The 25449-nt window shown below is 41.9% G+C and overlaps 1 protein-coding gene across 6 annotated transcripts; it reads left to right on the forward strand.

Moving 5' to 3' along the window:
* Nucleotides 1–25167, forward strand: eps15 (epidermal growth factor receptor pathway substrate 15). Of its 6 annotated transcripts, none has more exons than XM_012920147.4 (25): nucleotides 1–142; nucleotides 2849–2890; nucleotides 3466–3555; nucleotides 3637–3684; nucleotides 3780–3875; nucleotides 4098–4160; nucleotides 5389–5514; nucleotides 5734–5793; nucleotides 6005–6265; nucleotides 6477–6622; nucleotides 7256–7412; nucleotides 9647–9729; nucleotides 13228–13300; nucleotides 14614–14775; nucleotides 14864–15061; nucleotides 15408–15779; nucleotides 16072–16155; nucleotides 16526–16688; nucleotides 16782–16838; nucleotides 16968–17362; nucleotides 17864–17933; nucleotides 18105–18175; nucleotides 19614–19749; nucleotides 19899–20104; nucleotides 22960–25167. In XM_012920147.4, exons 1-25 carry the CDS (start codon nucleotides 116–118, stop codon nucleotides 23098–23100), a joined length of 3327 nt encoding a protein of 1108 aa, XP_012775601.3. In that variant the 5' UTR covers nucleotides 1–115; the 3' UTR covers nucleotides 23101–25167. The 6 variants fall into 6 exon arrangements, with proteins under 6 accessions (XP_012775601.3, XP_012775603.3, XP_012775602.3 ...); XM_012920149.4 differs by having other exon boundaries at nucleotides 16782–16826; XM_012920148.4 differs by having other exon boundaries at nucleotides 16075–16155.
* Nucleotides 25168–25449: the final 282 nt, after the last annotated feature.

The following is a 25449-nucleotide window of genomic DNA, read 5'->3' on the forward strand; positions in this document are numbered from 1 at the left end:
GATGGTGAAGCTCCGAGGGGAGGTCGGTCCCTGAGGTCTGGCTTCAGGGTTTTCAGCGGCCTCTACCGCTGCCTGTCGTCAGCGCAGCTTGGAAGCGGTGGGAAACAGAAACACTATGGCTTCCAGTCTGTCTCTTACTCAGGTAACACTGTCTTACAACTCAAATATAACGACAGCAAACGCTTTCTGCCCTCTGCCTGTTACGCTCGGAGATGTTTCGGCAGCGTCGGTTAAGTCTGGCTGAAAGAATCGCGGGCTTTCTTTGATTCTGGTTCCTCTTTTGGAAGTTTAGCCCTGCTGTGACTGGGAAAAGTTTCTTCCTAATCTCTTTGGGGACTGCGTAAGGGCGTAGCTAGCTAGCTAGCCTGCTAGCTAACAGCTAGTTTGTGACCAGTGTTGGGCTGTTTTAGAGTCGCTTTATCAAAGTTGAGATAAACCGTGTAAGCTAGCGCTACTCGTCTTCGTTTCCTTTCGGGTGTTTTCTAATCGTATTTAGTGCTGCCCCGGTTTGCTGCAGGCTATTTGGGTGTTGGGCTGCCCATGTGTGGCTCTACTGTCACATTTCTGCTACTTCAGCCTCTGCTAACATTGTTTTTCTCTGATAAAGCACCCAAGCTATATACAGTAAAGCTTGTAGCCTATGTGTTGGATTTCCTTGCCTCGTATGTAGCTTTGTTACATGGTTAGACTGAATAGGCTGCCTTGTTATTGCTATTATTAGAAGTAAACATGCTTCGGTGATTGGCTTGGTGTCTTTCCCCCCCTGTGACCTTTCAAAAGTGGACAGCGTTAACAGTTACCCTGTTAGCTGCTGCTGTTAACAATTAGTTAATAGAGAAAACTCCTCATATCGTTAGCTGTTATGTTGTAACTAGCAAGAGGAAGTGAATTGTACAAGCAACTAGCCACCTCTACTGTGGTAAACGGTTGCACAGTTGCTGCTAGCTAAATTAAGTTCTAAATAATGTAGCGTCAGAATGTGTTTGTGTTGTTTAGGAGGCTACGGGCAGGTTAAATTAGCAGCTTTCAGTTGTGGACTTGTTACCTGAGCTGCCGTTACCTCCAGCAACAGACAAGAGTTGCCTGCCAGGAGCAGCTTTGAGATCCTTGTCTCTCAAATGGCTTAAAACCTGTGTTTATCTGGGAGCTGTGGGAGTTCATTGGCCTGTCAGGCACCAGTGCTTGTTGCAAGTGTTCCTGTCAGATGCCCGATAATCCCCAAACTCGCCTCATGTTTGGTGTTGATAGTGACATCAGTGTGCTTTATTACCATGGGTGGTTATAATCTCTAGAACAGTCTAGCCTGTCCCGCCAGCTCCTGCGCCCTGATGTTTCTGGCTATCTGCTGCAGTTTTGTATGGGCTAGCTGGGGGATGATTGAGGGGTGTTTTTTCAGTGCTCAATTAAAGTCACCAGTACAAAGACCACAGTGTTACAGACGCCAACAGTCCCAGGCACACTATTGTGTGTCATAGGGGAAAAGAAAAAAGTTGCATTGACTAGAGAAAGATATGTGTGTGTCAACAGTTATTTCACTGTAAACTGGTGGGTGAAAAAGCTGACTGATAACTTTGCTTTTTGTGTGCGTGAGTTGTTTTCTGTGTCAGGTCTAAGTCTGTTTTACAGTAGAGAGTAATCTCACATGTGTCTGAAAGCCTTAGCCTCCATTGACCAGCCACTCCCTGGTTGATTCACACTTGAAACAATTACTGTCCATCCCTTTCCTCGCTTTCTTGCACCTGCCAATTTGAAACCAAACAACCAGTTGTCAGTTTCAGTTACACAAATAAGGAAGCACTGCTTTATTTCCTCTTTAGTCCAACGCTAGACATTTTTCTTAACAGAGGAAAGAGGGGTGTTTAGGGAGGACATGACAGAAGGCCAGACTAACTGTTGCCTTTGGAGTGACGCCTTGTTGTAAATGCCTAAAGCTGACCAAGGGGCCCCAGGAAATGTAGCCTGCATCCTGAAGTTATCACAAAAGTTATCACTCTCTGTGCATGCAACTCAGCATAAACCTTCTGGTGTATTCTGAGTCATCCATCCATTCTCCAGAGTATTTGTATAGATCTTTACGAGGAAATGCAGAGTAGCTTTTCAATGAAACAGCTGTTTGGAAAAGCGATATTTTCTCAGCCTCAGTGACATTTAAACAGTTTCTCTTTGTATTAATTGAATATATTTAGGTTGTGGCTTGTTTTTGACCAGATATACAGCTCAGGTGCGTCAGCATTTTCAGACATGTTTTATTTCAACTCAAAAAGACAAAATAACTGCCTCATTTTAGTGGGGGGAGACTGTGGTAATTATTAACAATGCTGCATAAATACGGATTTTTCTAAGCAAAATTACACAATATTTGATGTGCTTATATGGCAGGAAGTAGGAAAGTTTAAGAAATCGCTTTTTTCAGGCATTTGTTAAGAGTAAAAGTTGGATTTATTGTAATTATAAGCAGCTGACTTATTAATGATGAAAACTGCTGCACCTTGTTGCTACTCATTGTCATAGATGCTGTATTGTTTTTGTCTTTATTTGTTATCCCACACAGCCATTATAAACTTTTTGGTTTTGCAGTCACACTGTGGCTTCTTTAATGGTAAAACGTTCTACTAAATGAGTCATTAAAGTAATTTTTAGTTGTTTTTAACACATTTGGCCAGTGGCTATACTTATAACAAGCAACTCTTTAACTGGCTCAGTGGATGTCAAACTCTTGTTGGTTATTTCAGAGCTAACTTTGAAAAATCATTTGAACGATTAGTGTTAGATTGTTATAAGGAACATTTTTGAATTTAGGTAAAAATGACTGTTTTAAATTTTTATACTTCTCTTTCTCCTTAAACAGCTCTCCAGTGGAAACCCCATCTATGACAAATACTATCGTCAGGTATGCCATTGTATCTTTCCCATGGGTTACAGTGTGTGTGCATATAACTCCTGCATAGTTTGGCTTTAAATGGCTCTGGATGGAGATGGAGATAATCAAAAAAAATAAAATCTTCCAATGAGAGGATGTGGTTTTTGTAGTTTCAGCACACAAACTAAACCTGCATTTATACTGCTGTCTTGCAGCGAGCAGTGATCTCACTTCTCTTTATCAGTTTCAGTGCCTGTGTCCAATAAAGGAAGTACCTCAATGAATTAATAATGTTTCCCTTTGCCCAACATGTCAGCAGCACTCCCTTTGAGCCTCATGAAAGACGACTAAGCCAATAGACTGCTGAGAAAATGTCTTTGGTTTATTACCAGCATTGATTTAAATGACTCAGAGGCTCCAAAGCCGATTTTCATGGTTTTCAGTTGTTCCCCATCTTTTTTCGAAGCTAAGAGTTTTGTCTTTGTTAGCATTTTAGCTTGTTATACTGATAGTTTCTAAGATGAGATAAGCTTTAATGTGTGTGTGTGTGTGTGTGTGTGTGTGTGTGTGTGTGTGTGTGTGTGTCTGTGTGTGTGTGTGTGTAGGTTGATCTGACTGGCAGCGGGCGAGTGGCAGCAGCTGATGCAGCTCTGTTCCTAAAGAGGTCAGGTCTGGCTGACCTGGTCCTTGGGAAGGTGAGTGGAGACGCAGCTCTCTGTTAGCTTTAATGTTCTCATCGATGCTAACAGATGTTTTATCTGTAAATGTCTCCTTAGATCTGGGATTTGGCAGACTCTGAACGAAAGGGAGCACTCAACAAGCAGGTACCAGCACACTGTCAAGTAGCTCCAAAGTGAACTCCTTCAGAAATGTGTTCATCATCACCAGGCTTACGTCACTCTTCTTCTTCTGCCCTCAGCAATTCTTCATAGCCCTGCGGCTGGTGGCTTGTGCTCAGAATGGCCTGGAGGTGGCGCTCAAGAGTCTTAATGTGGCTGTTCCTCCCCCGAAATTTGTAAGTCTGCTCCTGTGTGCTATAAATCCACACTGTGCCTGCTATTAAAGTCACTGCTGGTTATTTGAAGTCCAATACAGTAGATCTGTGGTATATTCACAGGTGCTTGTTTCACTACAAACAACTTTAACTGTTAGTATTTGGTCTTGGCTTTTAAAAATATTCTTTAATGTATTTTTAATGCAAACACTGAAATAGAAAAATATTTGTGCTCATCTCCAGCATGACAGCAGCAGCCCACTGTTAGCAGGAGGAGGGGCTGCTGACCTTCCCTGGGTTGTCAAGGTGAGGCGCGCTCCAACGTGCTATCTTTTTGTCTAAATATAGTTGTGATTGTTTTTTTTAATTCTCATGTTTTCCTAGTTTTATCTCCTTTTTTGTTACCTTAAGAGAAGCATCATATTTTTTCGTTGTGATCATTTAAGCAGTATGTATAGTTCTGCAATCCCAGTGCTACTTGTTAATAAGCATGAATCAGAAGTACCAAAATGATCTTCTTTTTTCTCTATGTGCAGCTGAAGGCCAACATTTCTCTGCTGCTGAGATGCTGGTTAGCGTCTTGAGTCTGTTTATATTGTTTGAAGATGCTCAGATTTTCATTATCAGCGACATAATTTGAGTCAAACGGACAGATCGGGTCAAAGGGTTCGGAGACAATGTGACTTTGTAACACCAAGTTTATCATATTTGATACACGAGTTTGTAAAACCCTTTTCATCAACAGTGTGATGGGTTTTTTAAGCCTAATGCCCCAAAATGGTTTTGTTTAAAAACAAAAAACTGTGGCCAATAAATTGCACCAAAATGTTGGATGTAACATAAATGACACTAATAAAAAAAAAACAAAAAAAAGTCACATTGATATTTAGTTTAAAACAATCTCAGAAGGTTAAATAAAAACTCAAGTTTAAAAAAGAAACCTCTGAATTATTCCGTGGTTCAGGCTTTAAGAGTGGTTAAGAGAAGCAAGGCTGAGACGATGTAGACATGTGCAGAGGAGGGATAGTGGAAATACTGGACAAAGGATGTTAAATATGGAGCTGCCAGGCAGGAGGAAATGAGGCAGACCACAAAGAGGAGGATGTGCAGACTGGTTGGTGTGACACAGGAGGATGTTAGGGACAGGCTGGGATGTCGGGCCTTTGTGGCGACCCCTAAAGGGAGCAGCTGAGAAAAGAGGAGGAAAAGAGCTCTTTTTACATACAAGATTCACAACATGCTTTAATGAAGCCAATATGCAGCTTGCAAAATTAGATTTACAAGCAATGAAAATGGGGAAGAAAAAGCCACTGAAGTTTAAAAGGAAATTAAAGACTAAGAATTACGGGATGTTTTTCATCAAAGCAAAGCTGTGTTTGCAGAACGTTCCCACGTACAGACGTGGTGGCTTTGAATGTTTGTTGACTTGGACAGGTGTATAAGACTGACCTTATCTGACCAGCCTAAGCTGCACATCAGTCTATGCCTCCATTAGAGTGATTTTCATCGTGCAGCTGTTTTATTTTTCTTCCAGCCTGAGGAGAAGATGAAGTTCGATTCCATCTTTGACAGTCTTGGCCCAGTAGGAGGGATGCTGTCGGGAGAGAAGGTCAAGCCCGTCCTGCTTAACTCCAAATTGCCGGTGGACATCCTGGGCAGGGTATGATTCTCAAACAGGACTCTTTGATGTTAGTTTCAAGTTTTTGCTTTAGTGAAAAATGAATAGAAACCACACCATACAGTAACACTGGAGCTTAATACGGAAGATTTAAAGCGTCAAAAGAAAGTGAGAGTCTGTAGCGAGTTGGCGGTGTGGCACTTGTTATTTTGCAGTTTTGTGATGACTGATGCTCATCAATAATATCTCTGTGTGTTGAAGGTGTGGGAGCTCAGTGACATAGACAGAGACGGCATGTTGGACAGAGATGAGTTTTCTGTGGTAAGACTCGAGTTAATATTACAAATAAGGTTTTAGTATTTGTTCACAACTGGTTTCACTTTAGGTTGTTCAACTGTGTACTGAGTCATAGGATCTTAAATTATTTCTATAGTTCTGAATCGAAAAGATCCAAGACATGAGGAGGAAGTGTGAAGACTGAACTGCAGGATGCTGGGTAATCATTTCTCATTACTTTGTTGCCCTTTCCCAGGCTATGTATCTGGTGTACAGAGCTCTAGAGGGGGAGCCTGTTCCCATGTCCCTACCGCCTCCCCTGGTGCCACCCTCCAAGAGGAAAAAACCTTCGGTGCCTCCCGTGATGCCCCTGTTACCCTCGCCCCCCTCTGTCAAAGACAGTCGCTCCTCCCACGCTGGCTCTAAGACTATGCCCCACCCTCCTAAACCCACCCCAGCTCCTGCCCCTGTCCCAGCACCAGCAGCTGCCCCTGTGAGTACAGGCTCCACCTCTCCTGTGAGTGCAGTGCCTGAGAAGTATTATTTTACTACTACACTGGTACATCAACAGTTACGATGATTTCAAACTGGCTAGTTCAGTGTGTTTTTCAAAAGAAAAAGACTAGAGGAAGTGCGAAGGTTTGTGAATCTCTCGTTGCTGTAAGTTGTTCTGAATGTTCCCGCGGTGGCGAGGAGTGTGGTTAAGTTTGTTTTCTCTCTCTGTACAGTGGGTAGTATCGCCAGCAGAGAAGGCGAAATTCGACGAGCTGTTCAACAAGACGGACGCCGACATGGATGGCTTGGTGTCTGGCCCTGAAGTCAGAGATATATTCCTCAAGACCGGGCTGCCCTCCGCTACACTCGCACGGGTTTGGTAAGTACCGTCACTAAAATCTCCTCCTTTGACTCCTCTGTCCAGCTTCTACTCAAAGAATCAGTTACTCTGTTTTACGTGTTTACCTCAGAGAGCTTTGCAATTTGTGCAACATAAGGCATCCTGTGCACTTTGCTCTTCTGTTCACACAAACGAAGGAAAAAGGAGGAAGAAACTCCATGAAGTGCTACAAAGGATGATTTGCAGAGAGACGTGTCATAAGAAGTAGATAAATAGTTATTTTACACTAGAGAGAAATAATAGTGTTGGAAAATAAGGTGCTTATGTGTTTTAACAATAGCATAGATGGTTAGAAAAGATACAATGTTCATAAAACATCTGTGAAACATTCATTTTTACACTTTATTTATAATAAGTGAAATGTAAAAACATATTCTAGTTTCAGCTATAATTGAATGTTGCAAAATGCAGCAGTGCACTATGTGTTCATGCACACGACCAGCAGATGATCTTATTATGGATTTTTATCTTCATGTGGCTGATTAGCTTCTGTGTGTATTGGTTTCCCTCACATAATGATTAGCCTGGCCATCAAAAATAGGCACTGCCTGAAGTATAAATCGTTACTGTCTTATGTAACCTGTGTGCTTTTGTTTTTTTCTTTCCCCTCAGGGAGCTCTGTGACGTTGGAGACATAGGGAAACTGACGCGAGAGCAGTTCGCATTGGCGCTTTATCTAATTAATCTGAAACTGACCAAAGGCTTAGACCCTCCACAAAATCTGTCCCCAGAGATGATTCCTCCGTCTGACAGACAAAACATCAAACAGGTGAGTCGCTCTCAACACTCGAGTTGTGAATAATTATTAGTGATGTTTGGGTCCTTTTTACCCCTCAACAGTAAAAGGTTCATCACCACAGGGGCCAGACGGGTAATCGGCACGAACATCCAGTTAATGAACACAATAACTTGAGAACGAGATGATGTAGCATTTTCTTATTGATACTGTAAGGCTACTATTAAAAACGAAGGCCAGAGGTCAAGTTTCCTGAAAATCTTGTGAATGCAGTAACTCGAGAAGGAAGTCACCTAGGATTTACAAATAAATGCTTCCAGGCTGTTACTATTTTATTTGTTATTATATTAATAACGGCCTGATACTAGCCATTTTCCTCATATATCGGTTTCTAGATAAAACAGCCAATAAATGAAAATGTAGTAAGTAGGGCTGCACAATTAATCGTTAGAAAATCGCGATCTCGATTCATACTTATGTGCGATCTCATTTCCAAATGACAACGATTTAAAAAAAATAAATAAATAAATAAAAAGACGACGACGACGACGTGAGACATTTGTTGTTTAAATGTTTATTTATTGTTTTTATGTTCAGTCTCAACTGTTACGAAGTTGATGTGCAGTTAATAAGCGCAATAAATATTTATACTGGAAAAGAAAATCGTGAGAGAATCGTGATCTCAATTCTAAGCCAAAAAATCGTGATTCTCATTTTATGCAAAATCGTGCAGCCCTAGTTGTAAGTAAGCTAAAGATGAGAGCAGCACCCTTCAACTGTGTTATGACTGTTGATGTTGCATAGTTTGTCCACCAGAGGGCACTCTGTAATTTCCCTTTTGTAAGTAAGTAAAATTTATGTATTTAGCGCTTTACGCAGATAAAAATCACAAAGTGCTTTACAACAAAGAAAATGAAAAATGAAAAGAATGGAAATACAACAAATAACAATGTAAAACAGTAAAATACAACAAATTAATTAAAAGCTTGCCTATATAAAAATGCCTTCAGCTGCTTTTTAAAAGAACCAGTGGACTCTGTACAGCGTGAAACCAGTGGGAGAGAATTCCACAGCCGTGCTGCCGCTGCCTGAAAGGCCCGATCGCCACGAGTTTTAAATTGAGCGCGTGGGGCCACCAGCAGCCTCTGATCTGATGACCTTAGCAGGAAGAAGAATGCGGTGGTTGTTTGGCAACACCACAAACAAACAACAACTCGCTGATCTGAGCATAAACGAGCTATCTACAGCTTTCTGTGATGATAAAACAAGTTTCTAAATCAGCCGATATATCAGATATTTAAATCACCAAATATTAGTGTTTGGTTTGATTTTAAGAACCCAGCAATCGCTTGCAATTCAAGAATTAAAAACGCACAAAAACTGATCTCATGGACGCTGAAAGATCCTTAATAATGAGACTGATTGATAGTGAATTGGAGCAGCTGTCTTTTTTATAGCTTAAAACAGACTGGTTGCAGTTTTCACCATCTGTTTACAGCAGTGACTTATTATAATTTTCCATTGCATCAGCACTGTTAGATATAAATTATGTTGCTTGTCTTAATTGTGGCTTTCAGTGATGTATTTTTCTCTTGGTGTGTTTGTGCGTGCACGTGTGTGTGTTGTGTATTTTTCCTGTTAAGCTTGCAGCTGTGTGTGTTTCTTATTTCCTCTCTCTGCAGCAGTTTTGCTTTACCTCATCTTTTTGCATTTTTGCATTTCATCCATTTCACGTGCACTGACACAATCCTGAGTGAGTGCGATTCATCAGAAACAGTCTAGTGCATCTCATAACTCTCAACAGGTTGCCTCTTTTCTTATCTGACGTAGTTTTATCCTAAATATTTGAATTTGATATTTAGTTTCCATTTGCCCTTGTGCTTTTGAGGGAAGCTGACGAGAAACAAAGGTTACTGTTTTTAGTTTTTGAGATGCACTCTTATCGCTGTATCTGTTTCTGTGGTTGTGTGTTTTTATCAAGGCTTTGAAGACGTTTTAGATTTTTTAAATTCTCAGTAGTATAGTTTAAGTGGTATCAGCTAGGCTGCTTTTAAAACCGCTGTTCCCCAAGTCCTGCCTGTTGAGCCTCTAACAGTAGATGACTTGATGAAAAGCCGTTAGTGTAGTTCATTTGTTTATTTATGCTGTGACTGTCTTTTGTGCTAAGAGTTGTAATGAGTCGCTGGTCTCTAGTACTTTCATCTGCATATCAGTAATGTGGGTGTTTCTTTCTTATTGGTGATATTGAGTTTTCCTGTCCTCACCAGAACAACGCAGCTAACCTAGCAGCCGACTTCTCTGCCATCAAGGAGCTGGACTCACTGAGTAACGAGATTGTTGAACTACAAAGGTAATCATTTCTCCTCACATTTAAAGAAGAAGAAAAAAAAAAAAGGCAAACACCTACATGTTATTAACAGAGTGATGGCGGTGGAGATGATTTCATTGGTGGTTTATATTGTTGGCCTAAAGATGAAGGGTTCAAGCTGGGTGTTTGTGAGCCTCTGCTGGTTCAGGTATGCAGGAGGGACACACTCGCACTTCTTTGAGCACAGCCAAAGTTCCAGTAAAATTAATAAACACTTGTGTTACTGCAGCAGCAGATGGTTAAAAAGACAAGAGGTGGAAAGGGTCTGAACTGAAAGCCAGTAAGAACTTACTCCATTTGATGTATTTTAACTATATATATAACAGAATGTAACACCTGCACGTGTAAAGAGATGGCCACTCTATTTGATTCCCATACCACCCTAAGAAAATCCCTCTAGATCCGCCCCTGGAGAGGGTGTAAACTGTTTGGGATTAATGGGATTTCTGCACTGATTATCTGCATTGTCTGAAAGTAGTAATCATAATCAAACACAACAGAAATAATGACACACAATAATAGCACTTGGCTGAAGACTCTGCGGTCACTCAGAGTGCAGAGGGAACCTCAGCGCTACTAAGTCCCAAAGCCACTTTAAGTCCGATGAAGCAGAGGGGGAACCTGCAGGTGTTGGATGTGTCCTTGATCCAACACACCTGATTCAAATGGTTAAATCACATCTTTTAAGTTTGGTTGATGTGAACAAACCTCATTATAACAACTTTTATGGGATCTTAAAAGAAGCTTCAAAGAGACCCACGAAGCCTAGAAAGGCTACAAAATAATTTCCAAAGACCTTGTAGGCAATCGCGTTACAATAAGCAGTGTAGAGAAAAATGTGATGGGAGTGTTGTCAGTCAACCTTGGAGTGGGCGTGGTGAGGCGAGTGCACCGAGAGCAAAACCTTTAGTCGTGACGGAGGTTAAAAAAACCCAGGGGAGCAACATAACATCTGCACCAGTCACCTGTTAAAGTCTTTGTCTCCACAGTAAGAAATGCACAAGTTAAAATGGTGTGAATGGAAAGACACAAATAAAACCCAGAGATCACTGAGAAGAGGACAGATTTCTATGTAGATGTGACAACAGTAGTTGAACTCTTTGGCAAAAATGGAAAAATTGTAAATAAATAAAAATACCGAAACCTTCGCACAGTGAAGCATGTTGGCGGGAACATTGGTACGTCAGGGTCTGCAGGCCTCGCAACATTTCAGAAAACAATAGATTTAAAATGATAACGACACAGGGCCATGTGAGGGCAGCAGTGCATAACCTGAGGTTTTCCTTTGTGATCAAAGCAAAAAGAACGGTTCAAAAACAAGGTGATTCGTTTTTCTGAAAGTCATAACCTTGACTTAGTAGAGATCCTGAGACACGACCTGATTCCAGACTTTATGTTTTTACCTTCTTTTGCCTTTTTACTTCACATGATCTTAAATGCCAGATGTACCTTTAAGTAAAAGCTGCAGCAGCTGCACATTTGCATGCATGCTTTGCACATGGAGTCTTGGTTTGAGCAGTTGTCATAGTAATGGATTTCATTTCCATACTTCACAGAACGTAGCTTCCCTTTTCGTGAAAACTGAGAGGGAGAAGTGAGAAAGTGGCCTTTTCTCCTACCTCTGCCTTCCAATAAACACACATAGAATCTCACACACACTAGACGACAGCTGTTTGAAGTAAGAAGGATGGAAACTGAGTTAGAAATCACCTGCGGACAGATTTTATTTAATAAGAGTTTGGAAAGATGAAGCGTCTTTGCTGCTTCAGAATGGGGCAGCAGCCTTCTGTTCAGGATAAGGAGGTTGGCAGTGATGATGACGATGATGCTGATGGGTGAGTAGAAGTTGGGAACGGTTCCCTTTGCATTTGCAGCTCGTAGATTATCAGGGGAGTTGTGTGTTTGTTGTGTGGCGAGCGATAGAATAGTTTTTTAATAAGTTACACTGAGGCATAATTTCTTTTGTGTCTTCACACAACAATATTAAAATGTTAGTTTTGTTAAGGTTGTGTGAAAAATACTGAACCAAAAACAAATGTAAGAGAACAAGTGAGCAGAAATACTTACTGAAAAACATGTTTAAGTAAAAACACCAATCAGTAGGGCTGTTCGATGTAACGATATATCTGATGACGATATAAAAACATCTATCGTTTCATTTCACGCTATCGTTTGTTTCGTGGTGTCACAAAATAAACTGTTTACAGCAATATTTTGTTCATGGTTCTGATGGTCGCTGGAGTTATTATTAATTTATTAAAGTTCTCTCTTTCTCTTATATTTAATATAACCACACTACAGACGGACAGGCGCCTGTTTTTATGCGTTGTCGTTAGCAACAACGACGGTAACGCCATCGCGCGTCCGCTTGTTTATGTTCCACATAAAACTTTCACAATAAAGCTCAAGATCCTGTTGAGACTTTTCAAAATAAACTGAATCACGTGAAAGATGCAGATTATTTATGGATGAGAAGTAAAAAGAGCTGCCAGCAGCACGCCGTGTAATAAATACTCACAAAGAAAACGGCGCCGTTACAACTTATGTCTAAAAATGCATCGTTTCATGCATCGGTTAAAACACTCGACTCCAGCTACACGACGCGCAGCTGGAAACACTTCACGCAAGTCGAGCTGCCAGAGATTCACAGAATTTACAGAAAATGTTACATTTTTGTGATTTACATCGTTATCGGACGATAGATGTCTCATATCGGGAGATGAGGTTTTGGTCATATCGCACAGCCCTACCAATCAGGATCTTTTCTTTACCTCTGTATGTGCTTCCTCTTTATTTCCCGTTTCTGGTAATTGTTCTCAGTTTTCCTTTGAGCTGAAAATACTAGCATAAAATCCCTTAGAGTAATCGTTTATATTCAATAACAGAGTTAAATGTCAGCGAGGCCCTTTTTTTGTGTCTAATGGTTTATATAACACCTTACCACAGCACTCAACACAAGCACAGGATTCCTTTAAAGGTAGTTGAAGTATCTTTTGTGCACAAGTTATGACGCTTCCTTTCTACCCCACCCGTCTCTTCTTTCCCTCTTGCTGCATGCTTGAAAAAGCGTAGAGAGGATGAGCACACGGACGGCTCAGATGATAGATGTTGGAGGTTGGCAGATCATCACTCGTCCCTCCTCCTCTCTTTCTCCCTCCATCCCCGAAGCAGCCATCTGCTTCTCGCTCTTTCTCCCACGCGTTTGACTGAGCAAGTACGTGCTCGCTTTCTCCGACACTTATCCTCGCAGTCGCCCACAGCGCAGCGCTCACACACACCTGCTCTCGCTGCAGGACTTGATGCTGCTTTCTCTTCTGTAAAGTTGGGAGTCGAGGAGAACATCATGGTGGCCGAGGGAGAGGAGCTGGTGGTGGTTCAGGGGCCGGGTAAAGCATGCTCACTAGAGAGCTGGCTTGGGCATGGTGGGCTGGTGATCTCCTTGGTGGTTAAATACACCTGTCTCCTTTGCTGCAACCCCAGGGAGAAGAGCTCTGTGGAGGAGGAGATCAAGGAGAAGGAGGAGGCCATCCGACAGCGCAGCACCGAAGTGCAGGTGAGGTCTCTTTGTGAGATTTTACCTGTATTCTAAATCACTGGTTTACAAAAACTCTTGCTGGAGCACAGTTAATATGCATTAAACGCACGTGTGCATTTCTGTCTGTTTTCCCTTTAAAAACCAACAAACAAGCAAAACAAATGCAGGTTGGTAAGCTCACTTTTATGGGGCTGAATGTTCTGGAGGAGAAGATCAATAACACATTTGATTTGCAGTCTGAGACGCTTGTTCAGAAATGCAGTTAATGATACTCGGAGAGGAAGAGGAAGAGGCTGATCTGCCTCGTCTGGGCTCTATTTTGGGAGCTGTTTGGCTTAAAGGGGCGAGGCTGCAGAGTTCTTTAGGAATGAGTCTGAGTGCGAGGGTGGTATCGAAGGAGCTGATGTAGCTGAATTTTGTAGCTGCACTCGATTGTACTTATGTGCGAGTGCTTCTGGTTATTTATATTGTCTGAGTTTCTTCCTGGACGTGGTATACTGCACATACCCAAGCATTCCCCAGAGGTTAAGAATGGGTTTTGTGGCAGTCGTACCACCTTTGAAATCAAACCCTGGAAAGCCAGCCTCAAAACAGGAAGTGATTTTCTAAGAATCAAGGAAATACAAATTTTCCAACATGGGAATTTTAATAAAGAGAAATACATGCAAAGCACAAGCTTTTATTTCCATAATCTATTCTGCCTTAACATGTTGTTGTTAAAGCACTTTGTGTTGTTTCTGATATTAGTATAGAGATTAAAAGCTGCCGTTGTCCTTTCAGCGACAGCCGCTGCTGAAAGGATGTTAACGATCTCACTGACTCACTGAGCTGCAAAACGATCTGCAGCCTGTAAACGAAAATAATTCCACACTGTGACGTCAGCCTTTCTCCCTCCGGCAAGCTGACATATAACAGCCGATTGAGCTTTTTCAGGAATGGTATTAAAAGTTAGTATTTAGACTAGAAATGTGGTTACTCTGTAACACTGTAACACAGCATTAGTGCACATTATTTCTTAAAATCCTTTACCTTCACTTGGTTTCACCAGTTTTTCTTCTCTATTCTTTTCTCACCTTCTTCATAAAACCATCTACTTACATTTTATGTGAATGTATCTTTTTAATCTTTTATTTTACCACATTTCTCTTGTTTTATTCTGTTGAGCTGATGTTACATTTCCCTGATTAATAAAGTTTATTATCTTATTATTATTACTATTATCTTTCCAAAAATCAGTAACTTTAAAGGTTGTTTTCCAAAGTCTCTTTGTTGCTCACTTCCTCTCTGTTATTGAATCTCCCTCCCTCCCCCCTTTGACTTTATGTCCACAGGACCTTCAAGATGAGGTGGCAAAGGAAACCGAAGTATTGCAGCAACTTCAGATTCAGCGTCAGAAGGTTCAAGATGCTTTAGATGAGCTGGACCAACAGAAGGCCTCCCTGGAGGAGCAGCTCACTCACATTCGACAGCAGACCAACCAGGAGACCCAACTTGTAAGTTGCCTCCTTCTTCTTTTTTTTTTTTTGGTAACCTTTTGAGGAGCTGTGTAATTACCTCGAATTCTGGTTACTTTCCTTTCAGATCTCATCTCTGCAGTCAGAGCACGAGGAGCAGGAACAAAGGATATGTCAGTATGAGGAGGAGCTGGTCCAGGCCCGAGAGGAGCTTTTGGCTCTGCAGGAGGAGAGCCGGAAACTTCAGGAGAAGGTCCAGGCTGCCCAGGAGCAGCTCACTCCTCTTCAGGAGTCTGTGCGTGACTCTTTCACACAAGTTGCACAGGTTAAAAGCTCTTCCCTGGTTTCGTACAGCATGTCTGCAGAGAAAATTTTTTTCATTTTCTGGCACCTACGCAGCTGATGGAAATGTTATTTTCCGACTGTAATCAGCAGGCTGCACAACTGTTACATACCCAAACGCATGAATAATAGCTGCAGTGATTATACTGAGCACTTCCAGAATTTCTGTGTGGACAGATGGAGCAACACTGCTGTGGCTCCACCAGTGTGTTCCTAATGCTGTACTTTCTGTGTACACTGGCTACAGAATTCATCATATCTGTGTTTAAGTGTTGTCTCTGCTCTTTAATCGTGTCATTTTTTTAAAAAATTATTCTTCTGGCACGTAGGTCCAACAGAAACTGAACGACCTTCAGGTGGAGGAGCGATCGGTGACTGCTCAGCTCAGCTGGAAGAGAGCCCTTGAGGACAGCTCTCCTGTCATGGTCAATGGATCAGCAGGCCCCGCTGCAGAGCTCCACCATGGGGACCTCTTCCAGAGGGACCTCTTCCAGGAGGACCTTAAAGAACTGAGAGTGGAAGAGCATTCAGATTCAGAGGAGAGAGGTGGCGTGAATGAGAAAGAAAAGGAAGAGGAGAAGGACGAAGAGAGTCCAAAAGCTGGGGAAGATGAAAAGCAGAAACATGATGCCTTGGATGATCTCTACACTGATATGTACAGTCTGTCGAGCCTTGCCAAGCCCTGGGAGAGCAATGTTAGGGTAAAAACTACATGAATAATAATAAGAAGCACTCTTACAGTAGTTTTAAATGTGGACAGACACAGCTGTAAAGCCTAATGCATGCTACAACTGTGCCGTGTTCTTGTGGAAAACATCACAGATAATCTCAAAAAAATCAAAGTGAGTCTCAAAGGAAACTGTCCAGCGACAACAAAAACATGCAACCTACACATTACAATAACCAGATGAGCTACTCCGTCGCTTTAACTCAAAGCTTTTATCAAAAAAACATCAGATGCTGTCCTTTTAAGTTGTGCGTCTGTTCTCTAAGCAGGAACGCAGCAGCCCTGCGCCTGGTGTCTCCTCTGAGGTTACAGAAGATGCAAAGGAGTCACCTAAGGAGACCCCACCGAAGGTAAACTTATTCAAGGATACCCATGGAAACCAATAAACAGCATCTTTGTGACTCCTTGTATTCTTCTGTTCTTCTTCTTGATTTTTATCATTAGTATTTGTTTTCATTGTCATCAAGTGTGACATTTGCGATGTTTGTTTTACCCACATTTCTTTGAAATGTTGTCTGTGAAAAGCTGTTTGTACCAGAAACAGATATGAGATGTTGGACATGCAGCGTGCCAGACAAGTGCATAGACTGACAGCAGACAGCAAAGATGTAACCTGATAGTTGTGTTAAATCATCAGATGGGTGTTAAAACCCCTCCCCCTCCATAACCACAATGCATGATTCACTGTAATGCTCAGAGCGCCGTGCCTCTCTGCGACAGGTTGCATCACCAGAGCCAGAGAGCAAACAGGAGCCTGCAGAGCCGACAGAAACAACCAGCTCCCCCTCTCCGCCTCAGCCTGGCCCTCGCTCCTTGCCACCACAGGGCAGCCCTCCCTCCCTGCCTGAGATGGATTTCTTCCATTCAGACCCTTTTACCGATCGTAAGACCTCATCGTGAAAAATCAAGATGGAAAAAAGAGTGTTTTTAATGCTTGATGAACGCTGGCAGACTGATGGTGTGTTTTCCTTTGTAGACGATCCTTTCAAAGAAGATCCTTTTGGAAAAGCAGATGTTGGAGGTGCTGCTCAAAGTATTTAATGAGCAATAAATCTCACACAAGCACAGCATTGTTTTATTTATATATATATATATATATGTCAAATCTGACGAGTGGGTCATATTATTCATTATGTTTCTCCTGCTGTTTATGTTAAATCAGATCCTTTTGGAGGAGATCCATTCAAAGGCTCAGACCCCTTTGCTGCAGACACTTTCTTCACACAAACCTCCAGCACCCCGTTTTCCTCAGAGGACCCTTTCTCTGCTTCAGCCGACCCCTTCGGTACCACTTCTGGCGTGCCGGAGCCAGACCTCTTTGCAGCCAAGGTGAACGATACAGCAGCCGTACCAGCGGGTCCGGATCCTTTCGCCTCCAAATCCACCAATCCAGCGGCAGCATCCAACGATCCGTTCAGCTCTAAAGGGAACAACACAGCTGATTCAGACCCGTTTGGAGGCAAAATGACCAGCACAAAGGAGGCAGACCCGTTTGGTTCTCAAGATGGAGACAAGGATCCTTTTAGCAGCTCCCCGCCGAGCTCTGATCTGGCCGTGGTGAGTAGACCCGCTAATAAAACCTGTTTACAGTGTGTTGAGTAAGATTTTTGTGACAGTATTTTAAGGAATATAATTATTTGTCCCAGATGTTTTATTACCATTCTAAAGGTTTGCAGTAATTTTAGAAGCACCAAGCGTGTACGTCTGAACGCTTATCATCCACTTTATTATATATACTTTATATAAAATATTCTGTATAATAGTTTAAATGCATAGAAATGTGTTAATATCGCTGACATGTAAATTGTTAAGAGGAAGCAGAAACTAATTTATAGCAATGAGTCCCAAAGTTTGGATCTTAGCCCTCTGCTTATAGAATACGTTAGTTTTCTTCCCTTATTGGCTCAGAAAGAGTTAAAATACTGGTGGCCAAAAGAGGAACTGCTACGTTTTTGTTTGATGTACATGCTCTAGTTGTAGTAAATCACGTTACAGGTGAGCGTGTTTGTCCACGCAGGCTGGATTATAAAAACGTCTGATGTGTTTGTTTGTGTTCAGAAGGACACCGCAGCATCCAATGACCCTTTTGCTCCCGGTGGTACCGCGGTCAGTGCCTCCTCAGATGCAGGTACAGCTTGTGGCATGGCACCACCCACTGGGGACAGAACTCATAGCAGCAAATAAGAAAATAATGAAAAATAAATAAAGTAAAATGTGCTTTTCTGTTAATAAGATGCTGGATGAGGCATTGAAGTGCTGCTGATTTCATGCACTCGGTCGTTTTTCATTGATGTTTCAGATCCGTTTGCTGCTGTGTTTGGTAATGAGTCATTTGGAGGAGGCTTTGCAGATTTCAGTGCTTTGGCAAAGGTAATTTCCAGATTTTTAATATATCCTCTGTCACGTTGTTTCGTGCATCGTATATACATCATATATAATAAATAATTATCCAGTCTTATGTTAGTTTTGGTTTATATTTGCAACTATAAAAAGCCCCGTGTATGCATGGAAAGGAATCTATATGCACAAAAATGCCTCTGTCTCTGCATAGTAGGGCTGCCATGATTAGTCGACTAGTCACGATTATGTCGACTATTAAAATCGTCGACGACTGATTTAATAGTCGACGCATCGTTTGAAGCTTTGTAAGATCACAAAAGACGCAGGAATAAGTAGCAGGATTTAAGAGTATAATAACGGACTGAAACAGAAGATGGCAGCACTGCATGTACAAGGATGCCAGCTGCCATTAAACCCCGAAGAAGAAGAAGCTGTGTCCCAGAATTCATAGCGCAGCCCAGCTCAGCTTCCAACAATGGCGGCAGCTAGTTAGTTTTAACTTTACTCTTATTATTCTTTCTGGGTCACAAAATAAACATTTAACATATTTTCAGGCGAGAATGTAGCTGTGTAAACCTCAAATATCTGCTCAGTTTATCAAGACACCACGTATTTTCAAAAGCGCTCCGACGTTTTCGGAGACGTCTGTTACCCACTAGCTCGTTAGCTAGGCGGGGGCAAGGCTAACTAGAGCCGTGAGAACACCGGACTCCCGGCAAATCGTTTTCAAACCCACCGCCGTCTTTCGCTAGTCAGGTTAAACATGATATATAAGTCACTTAGATAACTTAAAAATGTTATTGTTTGGCTTTCTTTAGTATTTTATTTGTTCCTGAGTAAATCGGTTTGGCTGAGATTAAAGTTATAGTTTTTGCACAGCTAAAACTGTCAAGCAGACAGCTGATTATCAGAAGTGTGAGATGCTGGAGAATATACTCCGGTGTCCTGTTATATTTTAGATAGCAAGGAGTTTATTAAACTTTACCAAAACAATCTGCAAATTTCATTAAAAATTAATAAACTACCATCTTGTCTTTATTTTTAGTTAGCACAAACACTTCAAGCTGTAAGCTAATGATAGTTATATAAGACCAGATGCTGCTGGTGCAATAAGCTGTACGCTGTATGTCCAATGGATGATGATCTGATTAGTCGACTAATCGCAAAAATAATCGGTGACTAGTCGACTATCAAAATAATCGTTTGTGGCAGCCCTACTGCATAGTAGTAAATCCTGCAGCCTTGAGCTACTGTGCAGAGAGCTCTTGTGAACTCGGTGTGGAAACACTAATTTCACACTTGCTGTTTACACCACAGTACCTGTACCTTTATTTATCGGGGTTTTACTGATGTGCAACAGAGCTTGCGAGTGATGACGCACATCCTCTGTGCTGTTCTTAAGTAAATTCATGCACCTTCCTGCTTATGTAATCGATATATTTGATTTGGTTGGACCTTTTCATTCCAGTCAAATGGTGCTGAGCAGTTTGGAGTCGACAGCAGGAACCTCTTCCAGGAAGAGAGCCAACCTGCCAGCTCTGATGTGCCCCCAGCCCTGCCGCCAAAAACGGGTACGCCTACCAGACCTCCTCCTCCACCTCCAGGTCAGTTGATCCTGTTATCCAGAAAACAAAAAGTGCCTGTAGCTCTGTTCGGTTGGAACAGTGTAGCTATCACACGTCTGGGGATGTGCCAACAGTGTTCATGAAATAAAACCTGCCTTTGCTGAGTCTGCCCGTCTGTGCCCTGTCAGGTAAGAAATCATCCATCAATCGAACGGAGTCCTCCGACTCCTTCCATCGACGAGGAAACTTCATGCCACAGACTTCAGGAGACTTCTCCTCCTCTTCCTCCTCCTCCTCCCTGCCTGCAAAGGATCCTTTAGCCGACCCCTTCGCCCCCTCCTCCCCTCCTCGCCGCAACGCACGGGAAGCTGATGGATTTGCCAGCTTTGACAAAGTGAGCAACTCCCTCTCCCCATCTCCCTCACCTCCACCTGAATGTCAATAGCCACACCCTCTTCTCTCTCTCTCTCGCTCTTTGTTTTTTTTTTTTTTTTCCCCCCTCCTTGTAAACCAACATGTAGTTACTCAATAAGGATACAACCCCGAACAAATCAGGCCAGCTCTTGAAATCACTCCATCCACTGCCAGTGACGAGCCTTAAAGTGAACTAACCAGCTTATTAAAGCGTCACACGGTAGCACAGGCTCGTAATGTTACGTGATTCATACGCTTCTCCCAGTTAAAACAATAAAATCTTGTAAATCTTGTATTTTTGTTTTGGGTTTTTTTGGTTTCTTTTGCATTTCTGCTGCTTGTGTATATGTCAGACTATTGTTAATAATACAATGCTGTCTAACCCTGTAAACATTTCTTTTCACCCGCTCTATTATGGATTCATAATGAGATTCCACCTCATATAACTCTATGACTGAAGATGCACTCTTACTTTGTGAGGAAATGCATAGAAATTATAGATGCATTTATATATTCTTATTATATATTCTATATAAACCAGAATGTTTGGCAGTGAATGGAGAGATGACAGGCTGCTTGTATTTGGCTTTTTATTAGCCATCCCAACTTTGTCACATTGACATTACTTCCTGTGCAAGTTTAGAGTCTCTATAATTACTGATGTAATTATCTGAGTTTTTATTCTTCTTTTAACACTAAATTTGTCTCAGGGAAATTTTCCCCACCCATGGGGCATAGTGGCATCAGTTGACCTTGACTCATGAGCTGCAGAGTACTGCATTCATACTCTTTATACCTCAAACTTTTTTCAGTAAGTTGCTGTTTTATAACATCACTGATTTGGGATAAACACCTAACGTTGCCTCGAAACATTAAATCAGTGCAGGCTGCTGTGAAAACTTGAACCCAAAGAATGGTGGAGGGGTTTCTTTTTCCTCTCGTTCATTAATGTGCTTCCAAAATTAATATATCTATAATAATATAAATAAAAGAAACCAAGAGGAAGATGATTGTGTGGGTTAATCTTCGGGTCATGGTGGTCAGAGTAGTTCTATTAGTTCAACCCTTTTTAATGCTGCATGGAAATGACCTGTGAAGTTGCATCACATCAGAACACTGTTGATCCTCTCCTGTCACGCGAGCACCCTCGCATGTACCTGTCAGTCGCCGACCTGCATGCACTAACTGTGTCTTTGACTCTCGTTGACTTACACCAGTGCCTCCACCGTTTCTCGAATCATCAAAGTTTCCTTTCCCCTTTACTCTGCTGCTGTTTATTTATACAGGCTTTCCTCTGTTCATCCATCCATCCATTCATTCATCAGTTTGTGTCCGAGCCCTCGTGTGGTCAGCAGTGTGTTGTGGAGAAGCAGATTGACTGTATTCTCTCTGTGTTTCTTTACACCTCTGTTTAATAAAGTGTTGAATCAAGGCCACCATCTCCGGCTTCTATGTGCATCCATGACATCACCACCTGTAAACCCCTGAGTTTAAAGGATCAAGTGTTTTACACGTTCAGTTCATTTATCAGAGGTTTGGACTATGCTTCAGCTTACTGTTGATAACTTCCCACACCATGTGTTGCATTTAGGATGATTTCCCAGCCCATAAAAACCCCTCTGCTGCTTGTCAGCTCTGTAACTTCTGCATTAAAGTGCCACTGCAAACAGAGACTGTAATTCAGCGAATTACATAAATTACCACATGGGCACAACAGTAATAAAGTTAGGTGCATTATTAATCATTATAGATTCATATCAAGGAAGGTTCATTTGGCCACAGGTTGCTCTGTGTGTATATTTGTTACCCGGCGAGACAAACGGATACAAAGAAACCAGGAAATCACATTTCTGAGAAGCTACAGTGCGGTGCGCTGTCAAGTAAATGAACTAAAACATGTAAAACTCTGTAATGATCCTTTAAAGTATCTTAACATGAAAAACAAATAAGAAGACTGAAGTTTTTTTCTTAAAGCTGTGGAATAAAAAGCACCATTTCTCTTTCCATGTATCTTATTTATGTTTGATTTCATTCATATTTAAGAGAATTGGCGGGATGTTGTCTGCAAACTGATAAGTGCATGTTCTCTGTCAGATCCATCACATTCTGTACACGTCTTCTCGTGCATGTTCTTCATACCGTGACCTGTTATTATCGACTCTAAAACAGTTGCTAGGAGACTCTCCTTTGCATGGCTGGATGCACGTGGGATGACCTCTGTTGCTTCTGTCTGTCATTCGTTAAGAATAATGAACATATTTACACAGTCTGCAATGATTAACCAATTTAACCAGTGGACTGTGTTTCCTTCCTACTCTTTTTGTGACCGTGGAGCTTTCAGTGCATGTGATTGTGGTCCTACAGCTGTGCCTGTTTGTCTTCAGGCTTTTCTAGCATCGCAGTCCCTGCTTTTGCCCTGATCACGTGGCTGCAGGAACTTTGCAAGGGTATATATGTTGGAGGGAGGACTGTTTTCATTTGGATAAAGGGAAATCAATTTCAATCGCCTTTCCTGTTCTTTCTTCTTTTTTTGTAATTTGTTTGGGAGGTCTGCAAAAGTCTGGATTTCTTTTAGACCTCATTGCGATGCACCTTTCTCAGAATGGGCACAGAACTACAAATTTAGACTCCAATACATGATTTTTTTTTTTAGCACCCTACAATTGTGCGTCCTGACTCACTGTCTTTGGTTTCTGGCACATAAATGGTGATTACAAATCAGTCAAAGTGTCCACTTTGAAGGAAAAAGGTCTGCTGCTGGTGGGTTTTCAAAGTTTCAAAACTGCATCCATTGTGTGCGTATGTTTCTTTGTTTCCTCTGTTTTCATGGAGCAGTATCCAACCGAGGAAGACATGATAGAGTGGGCAAAGCGCGAGAGCGAGCGAGAGGAAAAGGAGCGACTCGCCAGGCTCACCCAGCAGGAGCAAGAAGACCTGGAGCTGGCCATCGCTCTCAGCAAGTCTGAACTCTCCTGAGGAGGCCCCGTTCCCCTCTACCGGTCTGGCTCGGCACGGCACGGCACAGCTTGGCCCGGCCCGGCCCAGAAAGCACCAAAGCAAAGTGGGGATTGTACAGGACTGATTCAGCATCACCTGCTGACCCCATGAAGAGACTCAAAACTCATCTCTAACTCGTTCAACCCCCCGACTGTCCATGCTCTGTTGGTCTCCGTGGTTTTGATAGAGGAGCGTAACGTTTTTTCTTTTTCTTTCCCCCTTTTTAGAACGAAGATGCAAGGGAAAACTTGTTCTAGTGTTAATGTCGTTTTGCCTTCATTTAAAATCTAGGCAGCAAGCGCTGCGTTAAGTCCCCAGAATGTAATTTATTGTAGCGCGCGCTCGAAACCACTAAACAAACTCGCTACATTTCATTAAATCTCAGCTCTCTTTGTGATGAGATTTTAATTGACGTGCTAATTTTCTAGAACTCAAGAATTCCCAAAATTTTCTTTTTTGGCTCTTGATTAAACTTCTGAAGCAACCACAGTGAACTGGGGAGATTCTGTTTCCCAGTTTGTTCTGTTCTGTAACTCTGTAGGCCCTTTCTAACAGAGTGACCGTGTCCCACTCTCATGCAGGGAAGATGATTTTTTTTGTCTTCATTTAGAGTAGGTCAGGATATTTCAACATTTCTTCGTGTTTAACTGGAAGTTGCGGCTCCTGTAAGATGTGAAATGTGTACAATGTGTAGATTTATACTAAAATGGAACAAATCTGCCACAGCTACCTTTTCCTTTGAAATGTCAGTCCTACCTTGCTCACCGTAGCACCTGTGTCGTGAGCATTAAAGCACTGATTTGTGTGTGTCGGGGGAGGTAATAATGAATGAAACTACAGCCATCACATTTTATGACTTGGTTTGCATTAAAAACTAGGCCACACTACAGTAGGATGCAGAGCAGAAAGCACACGATCTGTTTTTCTAACATACAAACTAAGTTTCTCTCAAGTACTTTAGGATCTTTAAATCGGTCTAAATTTTTAAATTCATTGTGGCCCGACATGAAAGAATGTAACAAAACGCAAGGTTGTCATAGATGAATGTAAGCGTGGATCCTACCTTAACTGATCATTAGCTGTATCATTAATCCTGATTGATCTCCTTTAGGGAAACTCTCAAGGGCTCCTCAGCAGCTTGAATGCTGAGTGGATAACTACAACCGTGCGGTTGTCATGTTACCACGTGAACATTTGGTCCCATTTCAACGTGTGCCAGAGTCGGTGCTTCACTTGTTACCATTTGTACGATTTTTCTTTTTTTTAATCCAGGAGTCTTTTGCGCTCTGAGAGACTCCCTGGATTTCAGAGTCTTACACAAACACGGTGAAAGTTGTTAAGTGTTTCTACTTTTTCGTTAGAGCGGTGTATTTTCTGGCCGTGCACCTCGACATCTGCAGGGATTTAACTTGCAAAAGACCTCAGATGTGCTGAGGATGCATGCTCACATTGCACTGTGTTATCGGGCCTGTTGACAGCCACACGGCGGCACAGGAAAGCTTTACTAAACGTGACAGAAGGTTTTCTGCTGAGGAAAGGCTACGATGAAGTGCGAGAGGCCTCTGCTCTCTCATTACCTTAGCTCATTTCTTATCAAATAATGCACAATGTTTTGGACAGCTCTTCCTGTTCTTACTTCTTTAATGTTTAGCAAGAAGATAGTTTCCTCTTCTCATGTCTAACCAGTGTACTGTCTGTGGCTCATGCAGTACTTCCTACTGAGAGCTCTCGCTCTCCTACAATGAAGTTTATTGTAAATACGGGAGAGCACAGCTGCATGTCTGCTCTCCAGGTCTCTTGTTGTACTAGTTTCATTGCTTCATTGTCATGTATTCAAACAGGTTACTGTCATTTTTAACAATTCTGCACATTTCTCAAAACCAGAACCACTTACTGTACGTTTCTAGGCTTATCCATAAAGCTTTTTAAGCTTCAGGCTAATTGTATTTTATTTTGTACTTCCTAACTTGTAAGAAAAATCATTATTGGAAGGCCTTGGCCATGTAATGCATTTAATTGAAACAGAATAAATATTAAAAATATGTAGTTTTGCAGTTGGTGCATTTTTTTTCCCAGAGCATCTTCTTAATATATTGTCATCCACACGTGATAGTGCCCCTCCTGTTTCTCCTCGTACGACGCACCAGATCCCAGGAGACACAGCAAACCTCCAGGAGGAGCTTCAAAACTGGAGAGAAGTCAGTCAGGAGGAATAACGAGAGCGTAATTGTCTGTGGTCTCCACCTGCAACACCATTCCCTTTTTGGAAGTTGCCTTGTTGTTGCCTCCTGTGCACCTGTTGTCACTTTGATTTACAACAAAGGAGGT

This window comes from Maylandia zebra, linkage group LG23 (assembly GCF_041146795.1).
Source record: "Maylandia zebra isolate NMK-2024a linkage group LG23, Mzebra_GT3a, whole genome shotgun sequence".
Classification (NCBI taxonomy): Eukaryota; Metazoa; Chordata; class Actinopteri; order Cichliformes; family Cichlidae; genus Maylandia; species Maylandia zebra.

Bases quoted from the DNA above. Each gene is read 5' to 3' on its own strand.
- eps15 (XM_012920147.4), top strand. From the start codon at position 116: ATGGCTTCCAGTCTGTCTCTTACTCAG. The intron at 4,161-5,388 runs GTGAGGCGCGCT...TTTTTCTTCCAG, and splicing joins ACCTTCCCTGGGTTGTCAAG to CCTGAGGAGAAGATGAAGTT. The intron at 5,515-5,733 runs GTATGATTCTCA...TGTGTGTTGAAG, and splicing joins CGGTGGACATCCTGGGCAGG to GTGTGGGAGCTCAGTGACAT.